The following is a 26,975-nucleotide window of genomic DNA, read 5'->3' as shown; positions in this document are numbered from 1 at the left end:
TTATATATACATGTTTATAATTATGCCTATAATATATAACTTTTTAATGTATATAATTTACACTGCATCCATGATTATTCCACTTCCTTTATGACAGATTGACTATTTGAAAACCAAAATAAAAGTGAACCATGTTACCTGGAGGAATATTTCTATCTTATTCCTGTTTTTATACTCTGGGGTAAAACAATAGAGAGTTTTTCAGTTATTACAATAGCTGAAAGGGATACAATATACATGTGGTTAAACTGTGAGGAAAATATGAAGCAAAAAAGCAGGAAAAATGTCCTAATCGTAACCTAATAGGTATTTTGTTATGAAGGATCTAAGGAATTTCATTTCACTTTACAAAGACATTGTTTTCGAGATTAAGGTTTTGCTGGCTTTTCCTCCTACACTAAGGAACATTCTGCTATTATCTATGTGGTGCTGTGTCTTCTCTTATAAAGTCAACTCTTGAAGTGCTGTTTAAGGTGTTAGAAGTTTCATGATCTTCCAATGGAAATTCAAATTAGATACAGTCTATAATTTTAAAGAGTAAAAATGGAAGATGAATTACTATAGGATAGCCCACTTAAATGGAAAATATATATTTGAATAGTTTCAATGGAATTTGGTTTATATGACCCAAACATAGCTTTCTAGAATGTTTATTAGCTCTTACTAATTTCAGGAAAATGATCTAATAAGTGTTCTGTATTTTATTTTTCCTTGGAGAGGAATGTTGCACTTTGGATTCTATTCTCTGGCTACAGCATAAAAGAGGTTTTCAAAAACTAAAATTTTCTGAGTTCAGTTCTGTAATATTAGTGAGTAACACATTATCACCAAGAAGGGGTTTGCTAATATGCCAATTTGTTTTAAATGAATACTTAGAAATCTATATAGAAAATATCAGTAATCTCAGGCTGCCTTTTCATGATCAGTCAGGCAAGCTTATTTTTAGACCATTTCCCTTTCATTCATTGGATATAGGATTTGGGATTACAAGTGTAATGGTTTTTATAAGGTAAAAACAGCTGGAAGTAAATTCATTTGTCAAGTAGAAATTTTAGTAAATCTGATACTTCTTGCTTAGGTTCTTGTTGAAAGCTATCTCAAATACTGGAGTCATTTTCTTGACTTGGTAAGGCATTTAAAATGTTTAGTTTACATGATTTATACCCTTTAAAGAGATCTTTCTTTGATATCAATGATCAGTATCAATTTGCACTTTCCAGAACTGTAAAATTAAGATTTTTTTGGCTAAATCTCTGGGAGGTTTTTTATTTTTTTCCTTACCCCCGTCTCTCCTCCTGTTCTTTAATCTGAATAACCAGATTATTTGTTTGGAAATTAAAATTTTTAGGTATAACAATGTATAAAGTTAGTGAATTTTGTATTTAGGATTAAAAAGGGTTTATGTTTTTATTCACTTCTGATTACTGAAAGTGGTTCCATGAATAAAATGACAGTTTCCTATAAAATATAGATTGCTGAATAATTAAACTATGCTGAAGGAAAAAAAAGTGTATAGTCTCCCTTTTAGTAAAGGTGACTTAGACCCTAACAAGATTCAGAAAAGGGAAAAACTCATGTTACACTTCTTGAATTTATGTTCAAATGTGATTTTTATTTTATATATATATTTTTTTGCTATAGACAAAGCAAATCCAAAAATCTCACCTATATAAGAATTCTTATGCATTATTAAAAGTTTGTAATAATAAAATATGTATTGGTGGTGGAAAAGAATCCCACAAGTGCTCAAGATTGACATAACCTTTAACAAAGTGGAAAAAACTTTTATTAGAATTACTAAGTCTAGGTTCAGATTTATGTCAGAGCACTTTATGGTGCCAAAATTAGTACCACTAATTTTTCTTGAGCTTAAATGTCATTTTTCACTAAATGAGTTTAAACGAGAGGTTTAAATTATTTGAAGCAAGAATTTGTACAGACTTGGGAATCTTTGGCTTTGGTAAACTCCCCTTTTCCTAATTAGCATATCTTTCACATGCTTTTCAGAATCATTTATCCCATAGTATGTGTTTCAAGTTCTATTTAGTAATTATTTAATTTCAAAAATAACCTCCCTTTCAGTTACAAGGTTCTTAAACACAGTAAAATACCTTGTAATTTGAGTAACTTTTTTCTTCTTAAGCAAAGTACTTAGCATTTGCCTAATTTTCACAAAATTCTTCTGAATTAATATGGAAACCAATAATTATCCTCCTTAAAAATTAGTGGGAAAAGAAGTACTGAAAGGTAAGCACCTAGCACAGGGTCACAGATTAACCAAGCCAAAAAATATGGGTATTCTAACTGCTCTTCTGGTGTACTTCTATTATTTGTATTACCTTGAATAAAATATGGCATTTAAAATTTTATAATGTCATAATGCTGAGTCTATACCAAGTGGGGTGGCATGTTAAATTTTTAAAAGAAAAATTACAAACCCAGGTTTAAGTAGTAATGGAATTAACTACTGAATATTTTTTTTAAAGACCATTGACGACAGTACTTGTGAAATCAATCCTTACTAACATTGTCCTGTTTTCCTAGACAGCACTGATTTAGAAAAAGTATACAAGACTCTAAAGACCCATGGAACAATTAGGGACCATTAAGTTGGTACTAAGCTACACCACAGTAAAAGTCCTATATATTGTATATTGACACACAAAGAGAAAGGTGACAGGAGTTTTCAGTAATGTATTTTAGAAAACTGTTCATTTTTTGCTAATGTTTATCTGAATATAAGACATACAAAACAAGGAAGCATTGACCACTGAGTCTTTTCATGCCCAGTATCCAAAAGTGAAGTTTTTCTTTCCCTTCTGTTCATGATAGTTATTAACAAAGCATTGCCTTTCAGATGGTCCCGATTCTGTGATGAGGCACTTGAAGAGTCTGAAGGTTAGGGCATGTGAAATAGGGAGCTGGAAGAAAGCATGCAGCTATTCCATTGGAAGCAAAAGGGAGTGTAGGCCCATAGAATACTTCTTCTTTGCCTTCCCTACTTACATCCACTACCTACAAAAGAAGAGAAGCCTGTATGTCAAAGATTATTGTTCAATATAATTTGAGCAAAAATATATAAGTATATACATAAAAGGAGGCCTACAGTTGAATTCAATTATGCCACCATGACCATACGTACCTTAGGCATTGGGTTTTTTCCCCCTCACAGTATGATACCAGAAATATGTCTGAAGGTCCAGGTGCTACTATATGCATTTGTATATTTGGGTGTCTACATATATACGTAGATATATGTTTATAATTAATCTTAACAGTGATGAGGTAGGTAGCTTTATCCTCCTTTAATATAAAGGTCTGTGGCTTTAAACACATTACACCAGATGGACCTAACTTATCCATCCAAAAACAGTGGAATACACATTATTTAAGTGTACATGGAATATTCTCCAGGATAGATCATATATTACGCCACAAACAAATCTCAATAAATTTAAGAAGACTTTCTGAAATCGTATCAAGCATCTTTTCTAACCACAACAGTACCTAGAAATAAGTTACAAGGACTGGAAAACAAAAATAAAACACAAATACAGAGGCTCAACAACATGGTATTAAGCCAATGAGTCAATGAAAAAAAAAAAGTCAAAAAATTTCATGGAGAAAAATGTAAATGAAAACATTATGGTACAAAATCTTTGGGACACAGCAAAAGCAGTTCTAACAGGGAAGTTTATAGCAATCAAGCAACAAGAGAAATCTCAACCTAACCTTACACCTAAAGGATCTAGAAAAAGAAAGCCCAAAGCTAGTAGAAGGAAGCAAGGAATAAAGATTAGAGTGGAAATAAACTAAAAAAAAACAGTAAAAGCAAGAGCTATTAATGAAAAGATAAGCAAAACTGATAAACCTTTACCCAGACACATCAAGAAAAGACCTAAATAAATCTGGAATGAAGAAAAATAACAACAAACACCACAGATACACAAAGGATTGCAAGAAACTACTATGAAAAATATTACGCCAACAAATTGGACAACCTGGAAGAAATGGATAAATTCCTAGAGACATACAATCTTCTAAAACTAAGGGAGAAAACATGAACTGACTGATTACCCATTCAATTTCATTATTAGTAATCAACTACCAACAAAAACCCAGGACCAGATGGCTTTATAAGTGAATTCAACAAACATTTAAACAAGAGTTAACACCTGTTCTCAAACTATTCCACAAATAAAGAAGAGGAAGGAAAATACCCAATGTATTCTGTGAGGCAAGTATTAGCCTGATACCAAAACCAAAGACATTACAAAAAAAAAAAAAACAACAACAGAACAACATATCTGATGAAGATAGATGCAAAAAAATGCTGAACAAAATATTAGCAAACTGAATCCACCAATACATTAAAAAATTACCATGATCAAGTGGGATTTATTCTAGGAATAAAGTGTTTCAATACTCACAAGTAAATCAATGTGATATATCACATTAAGAGGAAAGACTAAAAACCATATGATCACCTCAAGAGATGCAGAAAAAGCATTTGACAAAATGCAACATCCATTCACGATAACTCAACAAATTGGGTTTAGAGAGAACATAACTCAACATGATAAACCAAATATGAAAAACCCACAACCAACATCATACTGAAAAGTGAAAAACTGAAAGCTTTCCCCTTAAGACCAGGAACAAGATGAGGATCCACTCTTGCCACTTTTCAACATAATACTGGACATCCTAGCTGTAGCAATCAGAAAAGAAAAAGGGAAGGCCTCCAAATTAGTAAGAAGATAAACTATCATAATTTGCAGATATATATTTTCTAATTATAGAAAACCCAAAAGACTCCGCCAAAGAACAGATAATTCAGTAAAGCTGCAGTATACAAAATTAATATACAGAAATGTGTTACATTTCTATATACTAATAATGCAGTAGCAGAAAGAGAAATTTAAAAATCCCATTGGAGAGTAGTGCAAGATGATGGCTTAGGAAGACTATGAACTCACCTCCTTCACAGACACACCAAATATAAACCTATTTGTGGAGCAATTCCTCCTGAAGGAGAAGTGAGAGCTGACTGAACAGCTTCTGCACAAAAGATAGACCACATAACTGCAAGAGAGATGGAAACATTAATGAAGATAACCCAGTCCCAACAGTGTGAATAGCAATGGGGAGGGATAGTACTAAGGAACTGTGAGTGGAGGCATCTGCGCTGGGGCACAGAAGAAAAGCCACAAATTAAAAGCAACTAACCTATAAAGGATCCAGCCCTACCACCACCAAATAGGAGAGCAGCAAGAACTCTGCACTGGAGGTGCTTGTAAGCACCACTGTTTACTTTCCCTCTCCACCTTATTAGCATGGACAGGAATAGGGTCCAGGCACCCTAGCTAGCCTGTTGACTCCGTGATCCCCTGGCCTCTAGCCCACACAAGACCAAGCCATGCAAATAAGGCAGCTTCCAGCATGCCACACACCAAGACACCCCTGCTCAGCACTCACTACACCTACAGCCATCCTGCCAAGGTGACACAGGCACAAAACATTGTGGAACACTCCAGGCACATGCTTTTTTATCTCCTAATTCTTGCTATGTTTGATACCCCCAGCTCAAGAGAGTTTCAGGACTTACCTGCACAGAGCATCTCAGGAACCCCCGGTCTGTACCCTGCCTCAGCTGTAGCCACCTGACCAGGGCAAACCCTGCACCCAATGCTCTGAGACAACCTAACCCACACCAGCCAGAGCTCTAGTTGCCCTGCCAGAGCATCCCATGAACTAAGCATTCCAGGATACCCCAGCATGCACGCAGTTCAGATACAGCTCTCCTGTCAGGGCACCCACTGTATGGAGCACCCCAGGATGCCCCAGACCATGCTACACCATGACTCCAGCCACCCCACTAGGGCAGCCCCTGCACAGGGTGCTCAGGACACCCCAGCCTGCACCTCTCTTTGCCTCCACCTAACCCACTAGGTGCCTTCCATGCAGAGAACCCCAGCACACAGTTTGCACCAACTTTGGCTTTAGCTATCTTGCCAGGGCACCCTCTGCATGAGAGTTACAGGAATACCCTGGTCTATGCCCACTACAGCTCTAGTCATCCCATTAGGGAAGCCCCAGCATGAGTGCCCCAGGACCACGAAGTTCATGCCAGCCACAACTCTAACCAGCCAGTCACTGACACAGTCTACATAGATGACCATACACAAGACCATTCCTTCAATGTTAGAAGTAGCTGTGCTGCCTAATTCATAGGAATAAACACAAAGGCAATGGGAGGAGACAAAGGGATATACTCCAAATAAAATAAGACAAAAGCTCAGAAAATGAACTAGATGAAATGGAGATAACCAATCTACCTGATAAAGAATTAAAAGTAATGGTCAGAAAGAAGCTCACCAGACTACAGAGGAGCAGGAAAGAACTCAGTGAAAATGTCAACAGAGAAACTATAAAAAAGCATGAGAGTTAGGAATATAATACGTGAGTGATTTATTCATTTATTTTAGAGACAGAGCACACGAGCAGGAGCAGAGGGAGAATCTCAAGCAAACTCCCTACTGAGCATGGAACCCAACAAGGGGCTTGATCTCACAACCATGCCCTGAGCTGAAATCAAGAGTCAGATGCTCAACTGACTGAGCCACTCAGGTGCTCCAACAGTGTCTTTAAAATGACATGTTAGACCAGTTGGACATAATACAAAACATTCCATCCAAAAACAAGATTACAGAGTCCTTTCAAGTGCACATGGGACATTCTGCAGGATAGATCAGAGGCTAAACCACAATGCAAGGCTCAATAATTTTAAGAATGAAATAATATGCATCTTTTCTGACCACAATGGTATGAAACTAGAAATCAATAACAAGAAACAAAAATGGAAAACACAAATACCTGGAGGTTAAATAAAACACTACTACATGACCAATGGGTCAATGAAGTATTCACAGAGAAAATTTTAAAAATACTTGGAGACTAATGTAAATGAAAACACAACAGTTAAAAATCTTAGAACAGCTTTCACTGTGTCCCAAAGAGGGAAATTTATAGTGATACAGGACTACCTCCAGAAACAAGAAAAATCTCAATCTCATTTATATCTAAACGAACTAGAAAAAGAGTGAACAAAACCCAATGTTAGAAGGAAGGGAATAATAATGATCAGAACAGAAATAAATGGAATAGAGACTAAAATAGATCAAAACCAAGAGCTAGTTCTTGAAAAGATAAAATTGATAGAAAATTAGACTTATCAAGAAAAAAGAGGACACAAAAAAATAGAATAAGAAATGAAAGAGAAGTAACAACTGACACCACAGAAATAAAAAGAATTATAAGAATACTATGAAAAACTGTATGCCAAAAAAGTAGACAACTTGGAAGAAATGGATAAATTCCTAGAAACCTAGAATCTTCCAAACCCAAATCTGGAAGAAAGAAAATGTCAGACCAATTACTAGTAAGGAAACTGAATTGGTAATGGAAAAAACACACACAAAAAAACAACAAACAAAAGTCCAGGACCAGACAGATTCACAAATGAATTCCACCAAACATTTAAAGAAGAGTGAATACCTATTGTTCGCAAACTATTCCAAAAAATAAAAGAGGAAAGTTCACAAATACATTCTATGGGACTAGCATTGCCCTGATACCAAAATCAGACACTATTAAAAAAAAGAAAAGAAAAAAAAGCCTTTCAGCCAGTATCCCTGATGAACAAAAATACAAAAATCACCAACAAAAGATTAGCCAGCTGCATTCAACAATACATTAAAAGAACCATTCACCACAACTGAGATTTATTTGGAGGATACAAGAACAGTTCAATCTTTGTAAATCAATCAACACAATATGTCACATTAACAAATGATAAGTATTGTGATCATCTCAAAAGATACAGAAAAAGCATTTGACAAAATTTATGTTTCTGATAAAAATTCTTAATATTAGTGGATTTAGAGGGAACATATCTCAGTTTAATAAAGGAAAACATGGAAACCCACAGGTAAGATCTTAGTCAATGAGGATAAACAGAGCTTTTCCTCTGAGCTGGAATAAGAAGGATGGATGTTCACTCTTGCCTCTTTTATTCAACATAATACTGAAAGGCCTAGCCACAGCAATCAGAGAGGAAAAAGAAATAAAAGGTAAGGAAGAAATTAAGTTGTCACCGTCTGCAGATGATGTAATGCTATACATAGAAAACCCTAAAGACTCCACCTAAAAATATGAACAATATTCAAAGAATTCACTAAAGTTGCAGGATATAAAATTAATACTCAAAAATGAGTTGCATATCTGTACACTAATGAAATGGCAGAAAGAGAAATCATTCAAGTTACAATTATACCAAAAGGAATAAAATACCTAGTAGTGAACTTAACCAAGGATTTAAAAGACCTGTATGCTGAAGACTATGCAACAGTGATGAAAGAGAATAAAGAAAACACAAGTGGAAACAAGTGGAAAGATATACTGTGTTCATGTATTGGGAGAATTAATATCATTAAAACGTCAATAAGACCAAAGCAATCTATCAATTCAGTGTATTCTCTATCAAAATACCAACAGCATTTTTGGAAGAACTAGACCAAATAATCCTAAAGTGTTTAAAAAACTATAAAAGACCCTGAATAGCCAAGGAAACTTGACACTGAAGAACTAAGCAGGTGGTATCACAATGCAAGATTTCAAGATATACTACAAATCTCTAGTAATCAAAACAGTATGGTACTGGCACAAAAATAGACATATAAATCAATGGAAGAGAACAGAGAGCCCAGATATAAGCCCACACTTATATGGTCAATTAATCCACAATAAAAGATGCAAAATATATGGCTGGAAGAAGACAGTCTATTCAATAAATGGTGTTGAGACAACTGGACAGCTACATGCAAAAGAATGAAACAGGACCCCTTCTTACACCACACACAAAAATAAACAAAATGCATTAAAGACCTACATGAGAGACATGAAACTGTAAAACATCTAGAAGAAACATAGGCAGGAATCTCTCTGTGGCCTTTGCAACATTTTTCTAGGTATGTTTCCTGAGGCAAGGGAAACAAAACCAAAACAAACAAAAACAAAAACAAAAAAACCTTTTGTACAGCAAAGTAAACCATCAACAAAGCAAAAAGGCAACCTACTGAATGAAAGATATTTGTAAATGATATACCTCTTAAGGTATTAATGTCAAGAATATGTAAAGAATTTGTACATCTCAACCCCAAAAGAACCAAACAATCTGATTAAAACAATGGTCAAAGGACCTGAACAGACCCTTTTCCTAAGAAGACCTATAGATGGCAAGCACATGAAAAGATGCTCAACACCACTAATCATCAGAGAAACACAAATCAAAACCACAATGGGGTATCACTTCACACCAATTAGAATGGCTAGTATCAAAAAGAGGAGAACTTGTGGAGAAAAGGGAACCCTCATGCACTGCTGGTGGGAATGTAAATTGGTGCAGTCACTGTGGAAAACAGTAGAGAGGTTCCTCAAAAAATTAAATACCATAAGATCTGTAATTCCAATACTAGGTATTTACTGAATAAATACAAAAACACTAATTTAAAAAGATATATGCACCCATGTTTATTACAGCATTATTTACAATAGCCAAGATATGGAAGCAACACAGTGTCTCATTGATAGATAAATGAAGAAGTGGTATATATACACAATGAAATATTACTCAGCCATAAAAAAGAAAGATAGTCCCATTTGGGACAACATGGATGAACCAAGAGAGCATTATGCTAAGTGAAATAAGTCAGAGAAACACAAATATAGTATGATTTCACTTATATGTGGGATCTAAGAAATAAAAAGCAGAAACAGACTCATAAATACTGAGAAAAAATTGGATGGTTATCAGAGGGGAGAGAGTAGGACATGAGCTAAATGGGTAAAGTGGAGTGAGAGATATAGGCTTCCAGTTTTGGAATAAATAAATCACAGGGATAAAATGTACATCATAGGGAATACAGTCAATGGTATTATAATAGCAATGTAGGGTGACAGGTAGTAGCTACATGCATGGTGACCATAGCATAATGTATAAACTTGTTGAATCACTCTCTTGTACATCTGAAACTAATTTAACTGTGAGTCAACAATACTTAAATTTAAAAAAATTTATAATTGCACCAAAAAGGATAAAATAACCTAGGAATACATTTATGAAGGTGAAAGACCTGTACTCTGTATTCATATATGAAACACTGATGAAAGAAATTGAAGATGAGACAAATGGATAGATACACCATATTCATGGTTTGGAAGAACACTGTTAAAATGTCCATAACATCCCATACTATCCAAAGTAACCTACAGATTCAATGCAATCCAACAATATAGATACATCAATGGAAAGGAATTGAAAGTTCAGAAACAAACCCATGCTTAACTGGTCAATTAACCTACAGCAAAGGGGACAAGACACACAAAGAGGAAGACAGTCTATATAATAAATGATGCTGGGAAAACTGGACAGCTACATGCAAAAGAATGAAACTGGATCACTTTTTTTTTTGAAATTTTTAAATGCAATTAATTAACACATAGTGTATTATTAGTTTCAGAGGTAGAAGTCAGTGATTCATCAGTCTTATATAATACCCAGTGCTCATTACATCACATGCCCTCCTTAATGTCCATCACTCAGTTACCCATCCATTCTCCCACCCCCCTCCCTTCAGCAAACACTCAGTTTGTTTCCTATGATTAGGAGTCTCTTATGGTTTGTCTCCCTCTCTGATTTCATCTTGTTCTATTTTTTCCTCTCTTCCCCTCTGATCCTCTGTTTTGTTTCTTAAATTCCACATATGAGTAAGATAGTATGATAATTGTCTTTCTCTGATTGACTTATTTTGGTTAGCATAGTACCCTCTAGTTCCATCCATGTCCTTGCAAATGGCAAGATTTCGTTTTTTTGATAGCTGAGTAGTATTCCATTGTGTATATATACCACATCTTCTTTACCCATTCATCCGTCAATGAATATCTGGGCTCTTTCCATAGCTTGGCTATTGTGGACACTGCTATTACAAACATTGGGATACAGGTGCCTCTTTGGATCACTACATTTGTATCTTTAGGATAAATACCTAGTAGTGCAATTGCTGGGTCGTAGGGTAGCTCTATTTTCAACTTTTTGAGGAACCTCCATACTGTTTTTCAGAATGGCTGCACCAGCCTGCATTCCCACCAACAGTGTTAGAGAGTTCCCCTTTCTCCACATCCTTGCCAACATCTGTCATTTCCTGACTTGTCAATTTTAGCCATTCTGACCGGTGTGAGGTAGTATTTCATTGTGCTTTTGATTTGTATTTCCCTGATGCCGAGTGATGTTGAACATTTTTTCATGTGTCTATTGGTCATTTGGATGTCTTCTTTGGAGAAATGTCTGTTCAGGTCTTCTGCCCATTTCTTGACTGAATTATTTGTTCTTTGGGTGTTGACTTTAATAAGAAAGGGTCTTGGATACTAGCCCTTTATCTGATATGTCATTTGCAAATATCTTCTCCCATTCTGTCAGTTGTCTTTTGGTTTTGTTGACTGTTTCCTTTGTTGTTCATAAGCTTTTTATCTTGAAGAAGTCCTAATAGTTCATTTTTGCCTTTGTTTCCCTTGCCTTTGGAGACACATCTAGCAAGAAGTTGCTGTGGCCAAGGTCACAGAGGTGGCTGCTTGTGTTCTCCTCTAGGATTTTGATAGGTATCTGTCTCACATTTAGGTCTTTATCCATTTTGAGTCTATTTTTGTGTATGGTGTAAGAAAATGGTTCAGTTTCATTCTTTTGCATATGGCTGTCCAATTTTCCCAACACCATTTGTTGAAGAGACTTTTTTCCATTGGATATTCTTCCCTGCTTTGTCAAAGATTAGTGGACCATAGAGTTGAGGGTCCATTTCTAGGCTCTCTATTCTGTTCCATTGATCTATGTGTCTGTTTTTGTGCCAGTACCATACTGTCTTGATGATTACAACTTTGTAATAGAGCTAGAAGTCAGGAATTGCGATGCCATTAGCTTTGGTTTTCTTTTTCAACATTCCTCTGATTTTTCAACATTCCTCTTTTGTGGTTCCATACAAATTTTAGGATTATTCTAGTTCTGTGAAAAAAGTTGATGGTATTTTGATAGGAATTGCATTGAATGTGTAGATTGCTCTAGGTAGCATAGACATTTTAACAATATTTGTTCTTCTAATCCATGAGCATGGAAGGTTTTTCCATTTCTTTGTGTCTTCCTCAATTTCTTTCATGCGTGTTCTCTAGTCTTTAGAGTACAGATCCTTTGCCTCTTTGGTTAGGTTTATTCCTAGATATCTTACGGTTTTTGGTGCAATTGTAAATGGGATCAATTCCTTAATTTCTCTTTATTCTGTTTGTTAAAGAAATGCAACTGATTTCTGTGCATTGATTTTATATCCTGACACTTAGCTGAATTTCTGTATGAGTTTTAGTAATTTGGGGGTCGGGTCTTTTGGGTTCTCCACATAGAATATCATGTCATCTGCGAAGAGTGAGAGTTTGACTTCTTTGCTGATTTGGATGCCTTTTACTTCTTTTTGTTGTCTGATTTCTGAAGCTAGGACTTCTAGTACTATTTTGAACAACAGTGGTGATGGTGGACATCCCTGCCACGTTCCTGACCTCAGGGAAAAAAACTGTTTATCTCAGTTTTTCCCCATTGAGAATGATATTCACTGCGGGCTTTTGTAGATAGCTTTTATGATACTGAGGTATGTTCCCTCTGTCCCTACACAGTGAAGAGTTTTAATCCAGAAAGGATGCTGTACTTTGTCAAATGCTTTTTCTGCATCTATTGAGAGGAGCATATAGTTCTTGTCCTTTCTTTTATTAATGTAGTGTTTTACACTGATTGAAATGCAGATGTTGAACCACTCTTGCAGCCCAGGAATAAATCCCACTTGGTCGTGGTAAATAATCCTCTTAATGTACTGCTGGATTCTATTGGCTAGTATCTTGGTGAGAATTTTGGCATCTATGTTCATCAGGTATAGTGCTCTGTAATTCTTTTTGGTGGGGTCTTTATGGTTTTGGGATCAAGGTAATGTTGGCTTCATACAAAGAGTTTGGAAATTTTCCTTCCATTTCTATTTTCTGAAACAGCTTCAGAGAATAGGTATTAATTCTTTAAATGTTTGGTAGAATTCCCCTGGAAAGCCATCTGACCCTGGGCTCTTGTTTGTTGGGAGATTTTTGATTACTGCTTCAGTTTCCTTGCTGGTTATGGGTCTGTTCAGGTTTTCTATTTCTTCCTGTTTCAGTTTTGGTAGTTTATATGTCTCTAGGAATGCATCCATTTCTTTCCGATTGCCTAGTTTGTTGGCATATAGTTGCTCATAGTATGTTCTTATAATTGTATTTCTTCAGTGTTGGTTGTAGTCTCATCTTTCATTCATGATTTTATTTATTTGGGTTCTTTCTCTTTTCTTTTTGATAAGTCTGGCCAGGGGGTTATCAATCTTATTAATTCTTTCAAAGAACCAGCTCCTGATTTTGTTGATCTGTTCTACTGTTCTTTTGGTTTCTATTTCATTGATTTCTGCGCTAATCTTTGTTAATTCTCTTCTCCTGGGTTTAGGCTTTATTTCCTATGCTTTCTCCAGCTCCTTTAGGTGTAAGGTTAGGTTGTATATTTGAGACATTTCTTGTTTCTTGAGAAAGGCTGTATTGCTATGTACTTCCCTTTTAGGACTGCCTTTGCTGCATCCCAAAGGTTTTGAACAGTTGTGTTTTCATTTTCATTTGTTTCCATAATTTTTTTTTAATTCTTTATTAATTTCCTTGTTGACCCATTCATTCTTTAGGAGGATGCTCCATGTATTAGTCTCCATGTATCTGAGTTCCTTCCAAATTTCCTCTTGTGATTGAGTTCAAGTTTCAAAGCATTGTGGTCTGAAAATATGAAGGGAATGATCCCAGTCTTTTGGTACTGGTTGAGACCTGATTTGTGACCCATAAAACTGGATCGCTTTCTTATACCACACATAAAAATACACTCAAAATGCATTAAAGACCTAACTACGAGGCCTGAGATAAAAATGCTAAAAGAAAATACAGGAGTAATTTCGTGGACATCAGTCTCAGCCATATATTTATGAATAAGTGGTCTCAAGCAAGGAAAACAAAAGCAAAAATAAACTATTGGAATTATATCAAAATAAAAAGCTCTTGCACAGCAAAGGAAACTATCAACAAAACAAAAAGCTAACCTACCAAATGGGAGAAGATATTTGCAAATGATATATCTGATAAAGGGTTGATATCCAACATATATAAAGAACTGATAAAACTCGACACAGAAAGAACAATCAGATATAAAAATGGTCAGAGGACCTAAACAGACTTTTTTCCCAAAGAACACAGAGGGAGTGCCAACACACACCCTGGAGAGGCTCAACATCATTAATCATTAGGGAAATACAAATCAAAACCACAATTTTGGTTTTATGAAACCCAAATTTATGAGACATCACCTCATACCAGTCAAAATGGCTAGTATTAAAAAAAGATCTAAGAAGTTTTGGTGAGCATGTGCGGAATCAGGAACACTCCTGCACTACTGGTAGGAATAACAATTGGTGCAGCCACTGTGGAGAACATTATAGAGGTTCCTCAAAAAATTAACAATAGAAATACCAAGTGATCTGTAATTCCACTACTGGCTATTGACCCAAAGAATATGAAAACACTAATTTGAAAAGATATATGCACTCCTACCTTTATTGCAGCATAGTTTATAATAGCCAAAATATGGAACCATCTAGGTATCCATCGACACAGGAATGGATAAAAATGTGATTATACACACACACACACTGGAATATTACACAGACATAAAAATAAAAGTAAATGAGATCTTGCCATTTGGGACAACATGAGTGGACCAAGAGGGTATTATTCTAAGTGAAATAAGTCAGAGAAACACAAATACTATATGATTTCACTTATATGTGGAATCTAAAAACAAACACACACACAAATTAACAGACAAGAAAAGCAGACTTTTAAGTACAAAGAACAAAGTGGTGGTCGCCAGAGGGGGAAGTAGGCTAGTGGAAAAGGCAAAATAGATAAAGGGGATTAAGAGGCACAAACTTCCAGTTGTAAAATAAATCCTGAAGCTGAAAAGTACAGAATAGGGCATATAATTAATAATATTATAGTAACCTTATATGGTGATAGATGGTAAGTATGGTCCTCATGGTGAGCACTGAGTAATGTATAAAATTTCAAATCAATATGCTTTATAGCTGAAATTAATATAACATTGTATGTCAATTTAAATTTAAAAATTTTAAGTCTCACACTACTTAAATAACTTGCCAAAACTAGTTAGTAATTGTTGTGATATGTTGGTTTACAAATCCTCATCTGTAAAATGAAGAAAACATCAACCTTGCAGCTTTATTCTGAGAATTGGTGACATCTAGCATAGTGTCTAGAACACAGAATATTATAGCACCACTTAGTAGCAGATTCAAAATCAGTTCAGTTGAGTCTGGATATTTTCCCCCAGTTATTTCCTCTTTAAGCTGGAATTCATCTCCTTTGTTATATGGAAGAGTCTCTTTGTTAGTCTGGACCTGCTGTCACCTCACTGAATCCTGCTTAGTTTTAATATAAGTCTTCAACTTACAATGGGGTTATGTTCCAAGAAACCCATCATAAATTGCAAATATCAAAAGTCAAAAATGTGTTTAATACACTTCACCTACCAAACATCATAGTGTAGACAAGCTTGACTTAAATGTGCTCAAAGCACTCACACTAGCCTATAGTTGGGCAAAATTATTTAACATAAAGCCTAATTTATAATAAAGTGTTGAGTAGGGGTGCCTGAGTGGCTCAGGTGGTTAAGTGTCAACTCTTGGTTTCAGCTCAGGTCATGATCTCATGGGTCGTGGGATTCAGCCCCACGTCAGGCTACATACTCAGTGAGGCGTCTGCTTGAAGATTCTCTAGAGCCCTCTGCCCCACCCCCCCCCACTTGTGCACGCTTGCTCTCTAAAATAAATAAATCTTTAAAACATATTAATAAAGCATTGAGTATGTAATTTTATTGAATATTATACTGAAAGTGAAAAACAATGGTTGTGTGGGTACAGAATAGTGGTGAGTATATTGGTTGTTTACCCTCATGATTGCATGGCTGCCTAGGAGCTGTGGCTCACTGCCATTGTTCAGCATCATTAGCATATTGTACTGTATATCACTAGCCTTGGAAAAGATCAAAATCCGAAGTATGGTTTCTGCTGAGTGTGTATTGCTTTTGCACTACTGTAAATCTGAAAAATCATAAGTCAAGCCATCATAAGTCAGGGACCATATGTGTATTACAAAAATTCTTTCTTAAAGAACTGGTCATATCCTACTTGTTGAACCCATCAGGCCCTTTCCAGTCCTCAGTCTTAATCTCTCTTCGTTTGACCTTACTCTAACCTCATTTGAAATCTTTCATCTCTTGGGTTCCATAATTAAAAAAAAAAAAAAAAGTTCATAATTGACATTGTCCTGTTGCTATCCACCTTTGGTCCCCTTTTTTCTACCTGCATCCTAAGTGTACACATGCCTTAATATCCCAACCACAGACCTCTTGGCACTCTTCTTTAATGATTTTGTCCACTCCTGCCTTTATCACTTAGGTGAATAACTGTTAAGGCTTTAATGACAAAAATGCATTCTTTTTTTTTTTTTTAAAGATTTTATTTATTTGACAGAGAGAGACAGCAAGAGCAGTTACACAAGCAGGGGGAGTGGGAGAGGGAGAAGTAGGCCTCCCGCTGAGCAGGGAGCCCAATGTGGGACTCAATCCCGGGACCCCAGGATCATGACCTGAGCCGAAGGCAGACACTTAACAACTGAGTCACCCAGGCGCCCACACAAAAATGCATTCTTTAGATGAAAGGCACCCTTGAGATTTGGGGATCCAAGCTCATAAAGGGGGAAATCACTACAGCCTAAAATAAAAGCTCAAACTTCTTTTTTTTCCCCAAATGGACATTTAGCTATTCCATCCCATTTGTTGAACAAAATACACTAGCTCTACCAATTTAAAATATTTTTATTACATGCTACAAACTTTTTTTGTTGTTCTCTTTTGTTGATTTGTACATCATCCTACAGTACCACATTTATAGTTTGTTTTTTTGGTTTTTTTTTTTTTTTTTTTTTGACTGGGTAGGGCAAGTCTTCCTCATTCAATGTTCAAAAACTTCTTATTTTTATACATTCAACTTTCCTAGAGAAACTTTAAGATCAATTTGACAAGTATTATCTCCCCATCCTGGGAGAAAAAGGAAAATCCCAATGGGATTTTGATTAGTATTTCATTAAATATAGAAAGCAGAGACCTTTCACTATTTGCCTCAATTATATAAGGGTACGTGTTGTCTTCAATGTATACAGAAGAAAATTTAGATATTGATAACATTAAGTGACTTGCTCAAGGTCATACAGTAAGTGGTAGAGCCAATAGGTGAGCTCACAGTTGCAACCAAAGAGAGAACAAAGATTTTGTGCCATTCACAGTATTCCCTCCCCAACTGAATACATTTTTAGAAGACAAAATATCAGTTGAGGTCATCATCCAGAGAGCTTTTGTCTGGCTCCCTGGGCCAACGGAGACTGCATATGTTAAGCAGATGTAATTTATTTAATCTGCGAGAAGGGAAAAGAAGTTTTGGCAGTATTTCTCCAAAACACTCCCCTGTAAACTGGCAGAAAGAAGGCGTTTGGGAGAATGAGGTGCCAGCTCGGCAGCATATCCTCCAGCCAAAAGGAAGTAATTGTAAATGAAGAGCAGTGGAGGTGATCTGGAAATACAGACTAATCACTTGCACACTTGTGCAGCTGCTCCCTTATGTGCTGCTCATCATCCACAGCACATCAGGCTAGAGTCAACCCCTGTGCCAGACAATTCTTACACACCCACTAATTAACAAGAGCACTTTCTTACGAATCTATCCTTAGCTTTTTCCATGAGTTATTATTACTAACAAGTCCAAATCTCAGTCTTTAAACAAGCATTAATTTAAGAGCATCTCAGCTTTTCTCTTGTTTGGGTTGCTCTTGTAATGATCAAGTCATCTATGCTCTCTTGTAATGATCAAGTCGTCTATGCTAAGTAGTATAAGGAACTATACTTAGTCTATACTAAGTAGTATAAGTAGTAGAAGGAAATAAAATAGTATACTTTCCCAAGTCTGAAATGCTTCATCCCTATGTGGCTGAATCCCACAAGTGACAAAGAAGCTTTGATTGAAGTTCAGAAGGGGCAGCCTAAAGAAACTGGTTATTCTCTGGTATTTTCAAGAGCCAAAAAATGACTTTGGTCCTTCTGGATGTTAAAGGACCAATATCTCTGAACTATTTAAATATGATCTTCATTAAACTTAGTCAGCCATGTCCTTAGAATCCAAGGATTATATATATGTGTGACTAATTAAATATTTAAACTTTAACATTTTTACCATATGTACTATTTTCTCCACCACATTTTCCTGTGCTTTCAATCTGTTGGTTTGTAGTTAGGAATTTCTACTGTCTAATCACCATTTTCTTAGAAACACTATTCTACTGTCTCGTCTAGCTTCTCTGATGGATATTCTTCCTGCAAGCAGTAAAGAAGCAGCTTGCCTCTGAACATATAAGTAGTCTCTCCAACCATCAATATATCACTGTTATTTAACCAAAATAAATAGTTCTTTAGTCATGCATAAAGTAAACAAGTATTTGATTCTGCAACTACAGTTCAGAATGAATAATACAACCTATAAGCACTAGTCAATAACTAAAATGAAACGTGATCTATGACGAGTGTATAATCCATGAAGACTTCCATTCCAAACATCTATTTAAGTCATGATCCAAATGCTTATATGGACACTTATTACCCATAAACAGTAAAGGCTCCTAAAAGCCTTTCTCAAATTTATATGTTCAGTGTAGGACCACTGTGCCAGCCATGGGAATAAACACATTTTCAAAATGATTGATTTTGTACAACAAAATGGCTGTTGGAACACAGATCTAACCATAATTCTGGCTAAGAAAGCAAATATATTAAGCCTTTGGGGAAGATTGCAGACCTAGAGGATCCTAGGTTCACCTTGTCCCATGGATACACCTAGATAATACCCACATCAGTGTAAATAACCCAGAAAATGACTGAAGATTCTCAACAGGTAAATGTAGACAAAAAGCCACATGGAAGAGGGAAGGAAAGGTGGAGATGTGGTTGGGAGCAAAACTAACATGCAGGACTGTCTGTGGGTAGAAGCAATGCTGTAGGCACAAGAGGGGAAAGTAGCAGACCCCACACCAGGTAACCCAGGCATAGTGGACCTGCACTGGGAAGTCAAATCCCCATAACATTTGGCTTTGAAAGCTAGAGGGGTTCCACTTCTTGAGTTCTTAAAATTAGTAGGGCTTAACACCTAGAACTTTGAAAAACAGTGGGATCAGCTCTGGGAGAACAGGATGGCAATAGGAAATGGAGTCTCCACCCTTAAAGATACAGCATAACAGCCCCACTGAGATACAGTATAGAAACAGCAGTTTGAAAGATGTCTGGGGTATAGGAGATAGAGGTGTGTTTATTAATATCAGAGCAGGTGCTGGAGGGGCAGAGATCTTGGAGAGATTTCTCTAGGAACAAAAGAGCTGGCAGGTGCCATTAACCTCCCCTGCCCCCCAGCCTAGATACATAGACACCTGGCAAGAATCATCCCAGCAGAGTCTCCATCTAGCTTGTTAAGATCTCTCCCCACCACTGTACTCTCCTGCAGCCCCAGCCCCTGCATCTTGGCTTCAGCAGGAGTTTTCCAAAGTGGCTACAGACTTCCTCCCAAAGCAGAACAGTGCAAACCTTGCTAACATCACATGCACCACCACCACGCCCACCCCCGCATTCTCCTGTGGATGCACTCCCCCCAACACGCCCTTAGCAAAAGTCCAACCAAAGTGGTGCCACAAGTGTGGCATTATGCAAGCAGCCCCAACAGGGGTCAGCATGACCCCAGCACCTTCTCAGCACCACCACTCCTGCCCTTGGGAGAGGGGAAGAAAACCACACAAACCAGTTCAACTATGGCCCCAGCAGTGGGCTCGGATTGGACATCTGGTCTGACTGCATACCCCAACCACCAACAAAAGCTTCTCAGGAAGCAACACAAGAAGAGCACCCTGAAGTCCAGTGATTCTGTGCTCTGACAAAAGCCTGACCTGACCCAACTCAAACTCAAGGTGGCCCCTGACAGGCCCAGTAACAACACAGGGACCAAACATGGCCTACAACAGATAAAGAGAGCCATGAAGGACCGGGCTAAAAGTAAATGTAGCTCAGCCACAAGAGTAAGGCATACACAACACACACATGAGACACCCCATGAAGTGCCAGGTTCTGATGAACAGGCAACATTACACTACAGGGGCACTACAGAGCCTCTTCTTCAGAAGGCCACTACTCTTAGGAGCAGGAGACATAGCTGACTTGTCCAACACAAAGAAACAGACACAGAGTTAGACAAAATGAAGAGACAGAACAATATGTCCCAAATTAAAGGACAAGACAAAACCACAACAAGAGACCTAAATGAAACAGATATAATATGCCTCATAGAGAATTTAAAGTAATGTCATAAAGATACTTGACTTGAGAAGAGTGGAGGACCTCAGTGAGACCCTCAATAAAGAGAAAACATAAATAAACAACCAGAGTTGAAGAACTCAATTAACTCACATTAAAACACATACTAGATAGAATAAATAGTAGACTACAGGAATCAAAAGAACAGTTCAGTGACCTGGGGAACAGAGATGGAAAGCAATCAAACTGAACAAGAGAGAGAAAAAATAATAAAAAATGAGAATAGATTAAGGAAACTCAGGAGCACCATCAAGCTTAATAACATTCACATTAAAGGGATCCCAGAAGGAGAAGGGAGAAAAAAGGGGACAGAAAATTTATTTTAAGAAATAATAGCTGAAAACTTCCCACATCTGGGGAAGGAAACAGAAATCCAGATCCAGGAGCCACAGATAGCCCCCAACAAATTCAACCAGAGGAGGTACATGCCAAAACACATAGTAATTAAAATGGCAAAAAGTAGTGATAGAGAATTTTAAAAGCAAGCAAGAGAAAAGAGAACAGTTACAAGAAAAACCCCATAAGGTGATCAGCTGATTTTTCAGCACAAACTTTGCAGGCCAGAAGAGAGTGGCATGATATATATGAAGTGCTAAAAGAAAAAAACCTGCAGCCAAGAATACTCTCTCCAGTAAGGCTATCATTCAGAATAGAAGGAGAGATAAAGAGTTCCCCAAACAAACAAAAGTTAAAGGAATTCATGACCACTTAATCAGCTTTACAAGAAATGTTGAAAGGGACTATATGATTAGAAAGGAAAGACCATAAGCAAAAGTAAAAAGTAGGAAACACAAAAGAAGTAAAATTAAGTTTATCTGTAAAAATCAGTCAAGGGATTCACAAAGTAAAAGGAGAATGTGGAGGAGGACACCATGTACCTAAAATGTAGGGGAGAGAGAGCTAAAAACTTTGTGCTTTTAAAGTAGGTTAAAACTTAAGTGACCATCAAATTAATATAGACCACTATATGCATAAGATGTTATATATAAACATAATGGTGACCACAAACAAAAACCAGTAATAGATATGCAAAAAATAAAGAGAAAGGAATCCAAGTATATCACTAAAGAAAGCCAACAAATCATGAGAGAAGAGAGCAAAAGAAAGGAACAGGGAAGAACTACAAAAATAATAAAATAAGTAACAAAATGGCAACAAGTACTTACCTGTCCATAATTACTTTGAATGTGAATGGACCAAACCCTCCAATCAAAAGACATAGGTGATGAAGTGGATAAAAAAAAAATACCCCTACAGGGGCGCCTGGGTGGCTCAGTTGGTTAAGCGACTGCCTTCAGCTCAGGTCATGATCCTGGAGTCCTGGGATCGAGTCCCGCATCGGGCTCCCTGCTCAGCGGGGGGTCTGCTTCTCCCTCTCACCCTCCCCCCTCTCATGCTCTGTCTCTCATTCTCTCTCAAATAAATAAATTTAAAAAAAATACCCCTACAAAGGACTCATTTCACACCTAAAGACACATGCAGACTGAAGTAAAGGGATGGAAAAGCATTATCATGCAAATGGAAGTGAAAAGAAAGCCAGAGTAGCAATACTTATGTCAGGCAAAATAAACTTGAAAACAAACTCTGTAACAAGAGATGAAGAATGACTTCACATAATCATAAAGGAAACAGAATTTACAACAATTATAAATATTGATGCACCCATCATGGGAGCACCCAAATACATAAAGCAGCTAATAACAAATATAAAGGAAGCAATTGACAACAATACAATAATAGTAGGGGACTTTAACACCCCACTTATGCCAATCTACAGATCACCCAAAAAAAGTCAATAAGGAAACAGTGGCTTTGAATGACACATTGGACGAATTGGGTCTAACAGATACATTCAAAACATTCTGTCATAAAACAACAGAATACACATTCTTTTTAAGTGCACATGGAGCATTCTACAGAACAGATATGTTAAGCCACAAAATAAGTCTCAACAAATTCAAAAGATTGAAATCATACCATGCATTTTTTTTCTGAGTAGAACACTGTAATATTAGAAATCAACCACAAGAAAAAAATTTGGAAGGAACATAAATACATGGGTCTTAAATAACATGTTACTAAACAATAAATGGGACAAGCAGAACTCAAAGAAAAAATCAAAAAAATACATGGAGGGATGCATGGCTGGCTTAGTCAGTAAAACATGCAATTCTTGGTCTTGGGGTCATGAGTTTAAGGCCCACATTGGGTGTAGAGCTTACTTAAAAAAAGAAATACATGGAAACAAATGAAAATAACAAAATGGTCCAAAATCTCTGGGATGCAGCAAATGCTGTGCTAAGAAGGAAGTTTATAGCAATACAGGCCTACCTCATGAAGTGAAAAAAACTTCAAATAAACAACCTAACCTTACACCCAAAGGAGCTAGAAGAACAAACAAAACTCAAAACCAGTACAAGGGGGGAGGAGGCAAGATGGTGGAAGAGTGGGGGACTCCATTTCAACCGGTACCCTGAATTTAGCTAGATATCTACCAAGCCATTCTGAACACCCACGAAATCAGCCTAAGATGTAAGATTATACCTCTGGATGTCTACCGGGGCAGAAGATCGTCAGTCGAGAGGTAGGAAAGACAGAGTTGGGCTTGCCTGGACAGATGGAAGATAAACAGAAGGGGGAAGGGACCACCAAAAGCTAGCCTTTGGAAAGTAATACCCCAATGCAAAAGTGTCCTGTGCCTGGAGACCAGCAATAGCCTGGAGATGGAAAGGGACTGATAACAGCGCTCAAACAGAACACAGGGGCTTAAGGGGCAAACACTGGACCCCTGCCCCAGCACTGCTAGCTGCTGCCTGCGCCCGCCCCCGCACTAGAGGGGACCTGTCCCGGACTCCAGAGGCCACTGCTGCCGCAGGTGCCCGAAAGGACCCGGCATGGACCTGGGCCTGCAGACTGGGGCATCCACCACCACCGCCCACACGGGAGGACCCAAGGCGGACTTGTGCCATGGAAATGGGGTTGGAGGCGGCCGCCGCCAAGGTCTCTGCTGCTGCCCCCCACCTCCCACGCCAGAGAGGATCCAGCTTGGAACTGCGCCCATGGCCCCAGGGGCCAGCCACTGCTACAGCCAGAGCCCAGGCCCGCCCAGACCGGGATCGCTCACGGTGTTGGTGGCACAGGGGGCAGAGACAAGTGGGGGCCAGAGTCCATGCTGAGAGGATCACTGGGGGCCCGCACTGCCTGTGGGAGGCTGTGGTTTTCAGCGGGGCTCACAGAGCAGGAGACAGTGTGCTCTGGAGGGTTCAGAGAGGAGCAGACTGTAGCTTCTCTCCCCTGGGACGGAGGTCTGGGTGCAGACGTTTTCCTTTGCTGACCCTCCAAAAAGGCGGGAAAAGCCGGGAAAAGATGCCAGAGAACAAAAGCCAAAAAAAAAAAAAAAAAAAAGGGTTTTCATGAGCGGAGCCCCTTGGTAGGGGGCAGGGCAACTCCGCCCAAGCAGGATTGACTGGAAAAACACCCCTGCAGAAGACAAGCAGGAAGAACAAGAGGACAACAACCCCAGGGTCCCCATAAAACTATAAAACCCCAACACCAGGGGAAAGTTAGTATATTAATCTCTTAGTGTTGCCTCATGGCCTGTATATTTCTTAGATACTTTTCGCTCTTTTTTTAAAATTCTTTGTTTTTGCTTTTTTTCCCTACTTATCATTTCAACCAGATGTTTAATACAACATATTCCATAGTAACTTTTTAACTTGAGCTTTTTCACACATATACTTTTTTTTCCTTTTTATATATATATAGATATAAGCTTCAATGTAGACCTTTTTTCCCTACTCAATACTATGTTTTAATTTCCCTGTATCTCTGGGAAGTACTGTTCTCTAACAAAGAGAACAAAATACACCCAGGAAGAGCTGAAACACTCTACCTCGCCCACATAAAGGGATTATAGCCACCTTCCCTGCACCACTCCTTTTTTTGTTGTTTTCTGGGGGGGGGGGGGGGTTGTTTGTTTGTTGTACTTTATAAATCTTATTCTTGGGTTTCATTTTGGCTGGGGTTTTTTTTGGTGGTGGCTTCCGAATGCTCCTAACCGTCCCAGGGTGCACCTTGCCTGGATTGTGGTTGATGTTTTTGACTGTACATCCCCTCAACCACAACTCAACAGAATGACTAAGAGGAGGAACTCCCAACAAAGCAAAGACCCAGAGACAATGGCCTCTCCCACAGACCTAATGGATAGTGATATAAGCAAGATGTTAGTAGACTTCAGGGTAACAGTTATGAAGACAATAGCTAGGCTGGAGAAAAACATTAATGGCAACATAGATTGTCTAAGGGCAGATATGAGAGCTAATCAGGCCGAACTTAAAAATGCTATAAATGAGATGCAGTGTAAACTAGATTTTCTAACACCTAAGGTAAACAAAGCAGAAGAACGTATTAGTGATCTAGAAGACAAACTGATAGAAAAGAAGGAAAAGGGGGAGGCCTGGAACAAACAGCTTAATATCCATGAAAACAGAATTAGAGAAATAAGTGACCCCATGAAACGTTCCAATGTCAGAATTATTGGGATCCTTGAGGGGGTGGAGAGAGAGGACTAGAAGATACATTCGTAGCTGAGAACTTCCCTAATCTGGGGAATGAAATAAGCATTTGTGTCCTATAGGCAGAGAGGACCCCCTCCCAAGATCAAGGAGAACAGACCAATGCCCTAGCATGTAATAGTAAAACTCGCAAACCTTAGAACCAAGGAAACCATCTTAAGGGCAGTTAGGGGGAAGAGATTCCTTACATACAGAGGGAAGAACATCAGAATAACGTCAGACCTATCCACAGAGACCTGGCAAGCCAGAAAGGCCTGGCAAGACACATTCAGGGTACTAAATGAGAAGAACATGCAGCCAAGAATACTTTATCTGGCAAGGCTGTCATTTAAAATGGATGGAGAGATACAGAGCTTCCAGGACCAGCAGACTGAAAGAATATGTGACCACTAAGCCGGCCCTGCAAGAATTATTAAGGGGGGGGGGTCCTATAAAAGGAGAAAGACCCCAAGAGTGATATAGAACAGAAATTTACAGAGACAATCTATAAAAACAAGGACTTCACAGGCAACATGATAAAAAAATAATATCTATCAATAATCACTCTCAACGTGAACAGCCTAAATGCTCCCATAAAATGGCAAGAGTTGCAGATTGGATAAAAAGAGAGGACCTATCCATGTGCTGTCTACAAGAGACTCATTTTGAACCTAAAGATACATCCAGACTGAAAGTGAAGGGATGGAGATCCATCTTTCATGCCAGCGAACCTCAAAAGAAAGCTGGGGTAGCAATTCTCATATCAGATAAATTAGATTTTAAGCTAAACACTGTAGTTAGAGACACAGAAGGACACTACATCATTCTTAAAGGGTCTATCCAACAAGAAGATCTAACAATTGTAAATATCTATGCCCCCAACATGATAAGTTATATAAGATATAACTTATATCAGTTATAAGCCAACTGTTAACCAAAATAAAGAGACATACTGATAATAATATGTTAATTGTAGGAGGCCTCAACACTCCACTCTCAGCAATAGACAGATCATCTAAGTGGAAAATCAACAAAGAAACAAGAGCTTTGAATGACACACTGGACCAGAGGCCCCTCATAGATATATACAGAACATTCCACCCTAAAACAACAGAATACTCCTTTTTCTCAAGCACACCTGGAACTTTCTCCAGAATAGACCACATACTGGGTCACAAATCAGGTGTCAACTGATACCAAAAGACTGAGATTACTCCCTTCATATTCTCAGACCATAATGCTTTAAAACGGAACTCAATCACAGGAAAAAAAATTTGGAAGAAATTCAAACACTTGGAAGCTAAAGACCACTCTCCCTAAGAATGCTTGTGTCAACCAGGAAATCAAAGAACAACTTAAACAATTCATGGAAACCAATGAGAATGAAAACACACTGTTTGAAAACCTACGGGATACTGCAAAGGCGGTTCTAAGGGAGAAATACAGAGCCAACCAAGCCTCACTCAAAAAAATAGAAAAATCCCAAATTCACCAAACTTTACACCTTAAAGAACTGGAGAAAAAAAAACAACAAATGATGCCTAAGTTACACATTAGAAGAGAAATAATTAAGATTAGAGCAGAAATCAATGAATTAGAAACCAGAAATACAGTAGAGCAGATCAACAAAACTAGAAACTGGTTCTCTGAAAGAATTAATTGGTAAAGAAAGAAAAGATTGATAAACCACTGGCCAGACTTATCCAAAAGAAAAGAGAACGGACCCAAATTAATAAAATTATGAA

The 26,975-nt window shown here is 37.7% G+C and overlaps 1 protein-coding gene across 1 annotated transcript in view; it reads right to left on the bottom strand.

The window, feature by feature from the left end:
- Positions 1 to 2,483: 2,483 nt before the first annotated feature.
- The window catches only part of KLHL32 (kelch like family member 32), a 202,335-nt gene continuing 177,843 nt past the window's right edge, over positions 2,484 to 26,975 (bottom strand). Inside the window, exon 9 of the mRNA XM_034991559.1 lies at positions 2,484 to 3,015. Coding sequence (XP_034847450.1) covers positions 2,854 to 3,015 — 162 coding nt within the window. The 3' untranslated portion in view covers positions 2,484 to 2,853. The remainder of the gene's footprint in view (positions 3,016 to 26,975) is intronic.

This window comes from Mirounga leonina, unplaced genomic scaffold, assembly GCF_011800145.1.
Source record: "Mirounga leonina isolate KUSES-001 unplaced genomic scaffold, KU_Mleo_1.0 Mir_53, whole genome shotgun sequence".
Lineage (NCBI taxonomy): Eukaryota > Metazoa > Chordata > Mammalia > Carnivora > Phocidae > Mirounga > Mirounga leonina.
Note: the sequence above shows the minus strand (reverse complement) of the source record. Positions and strands in the feature narration are given on the sequence as shown.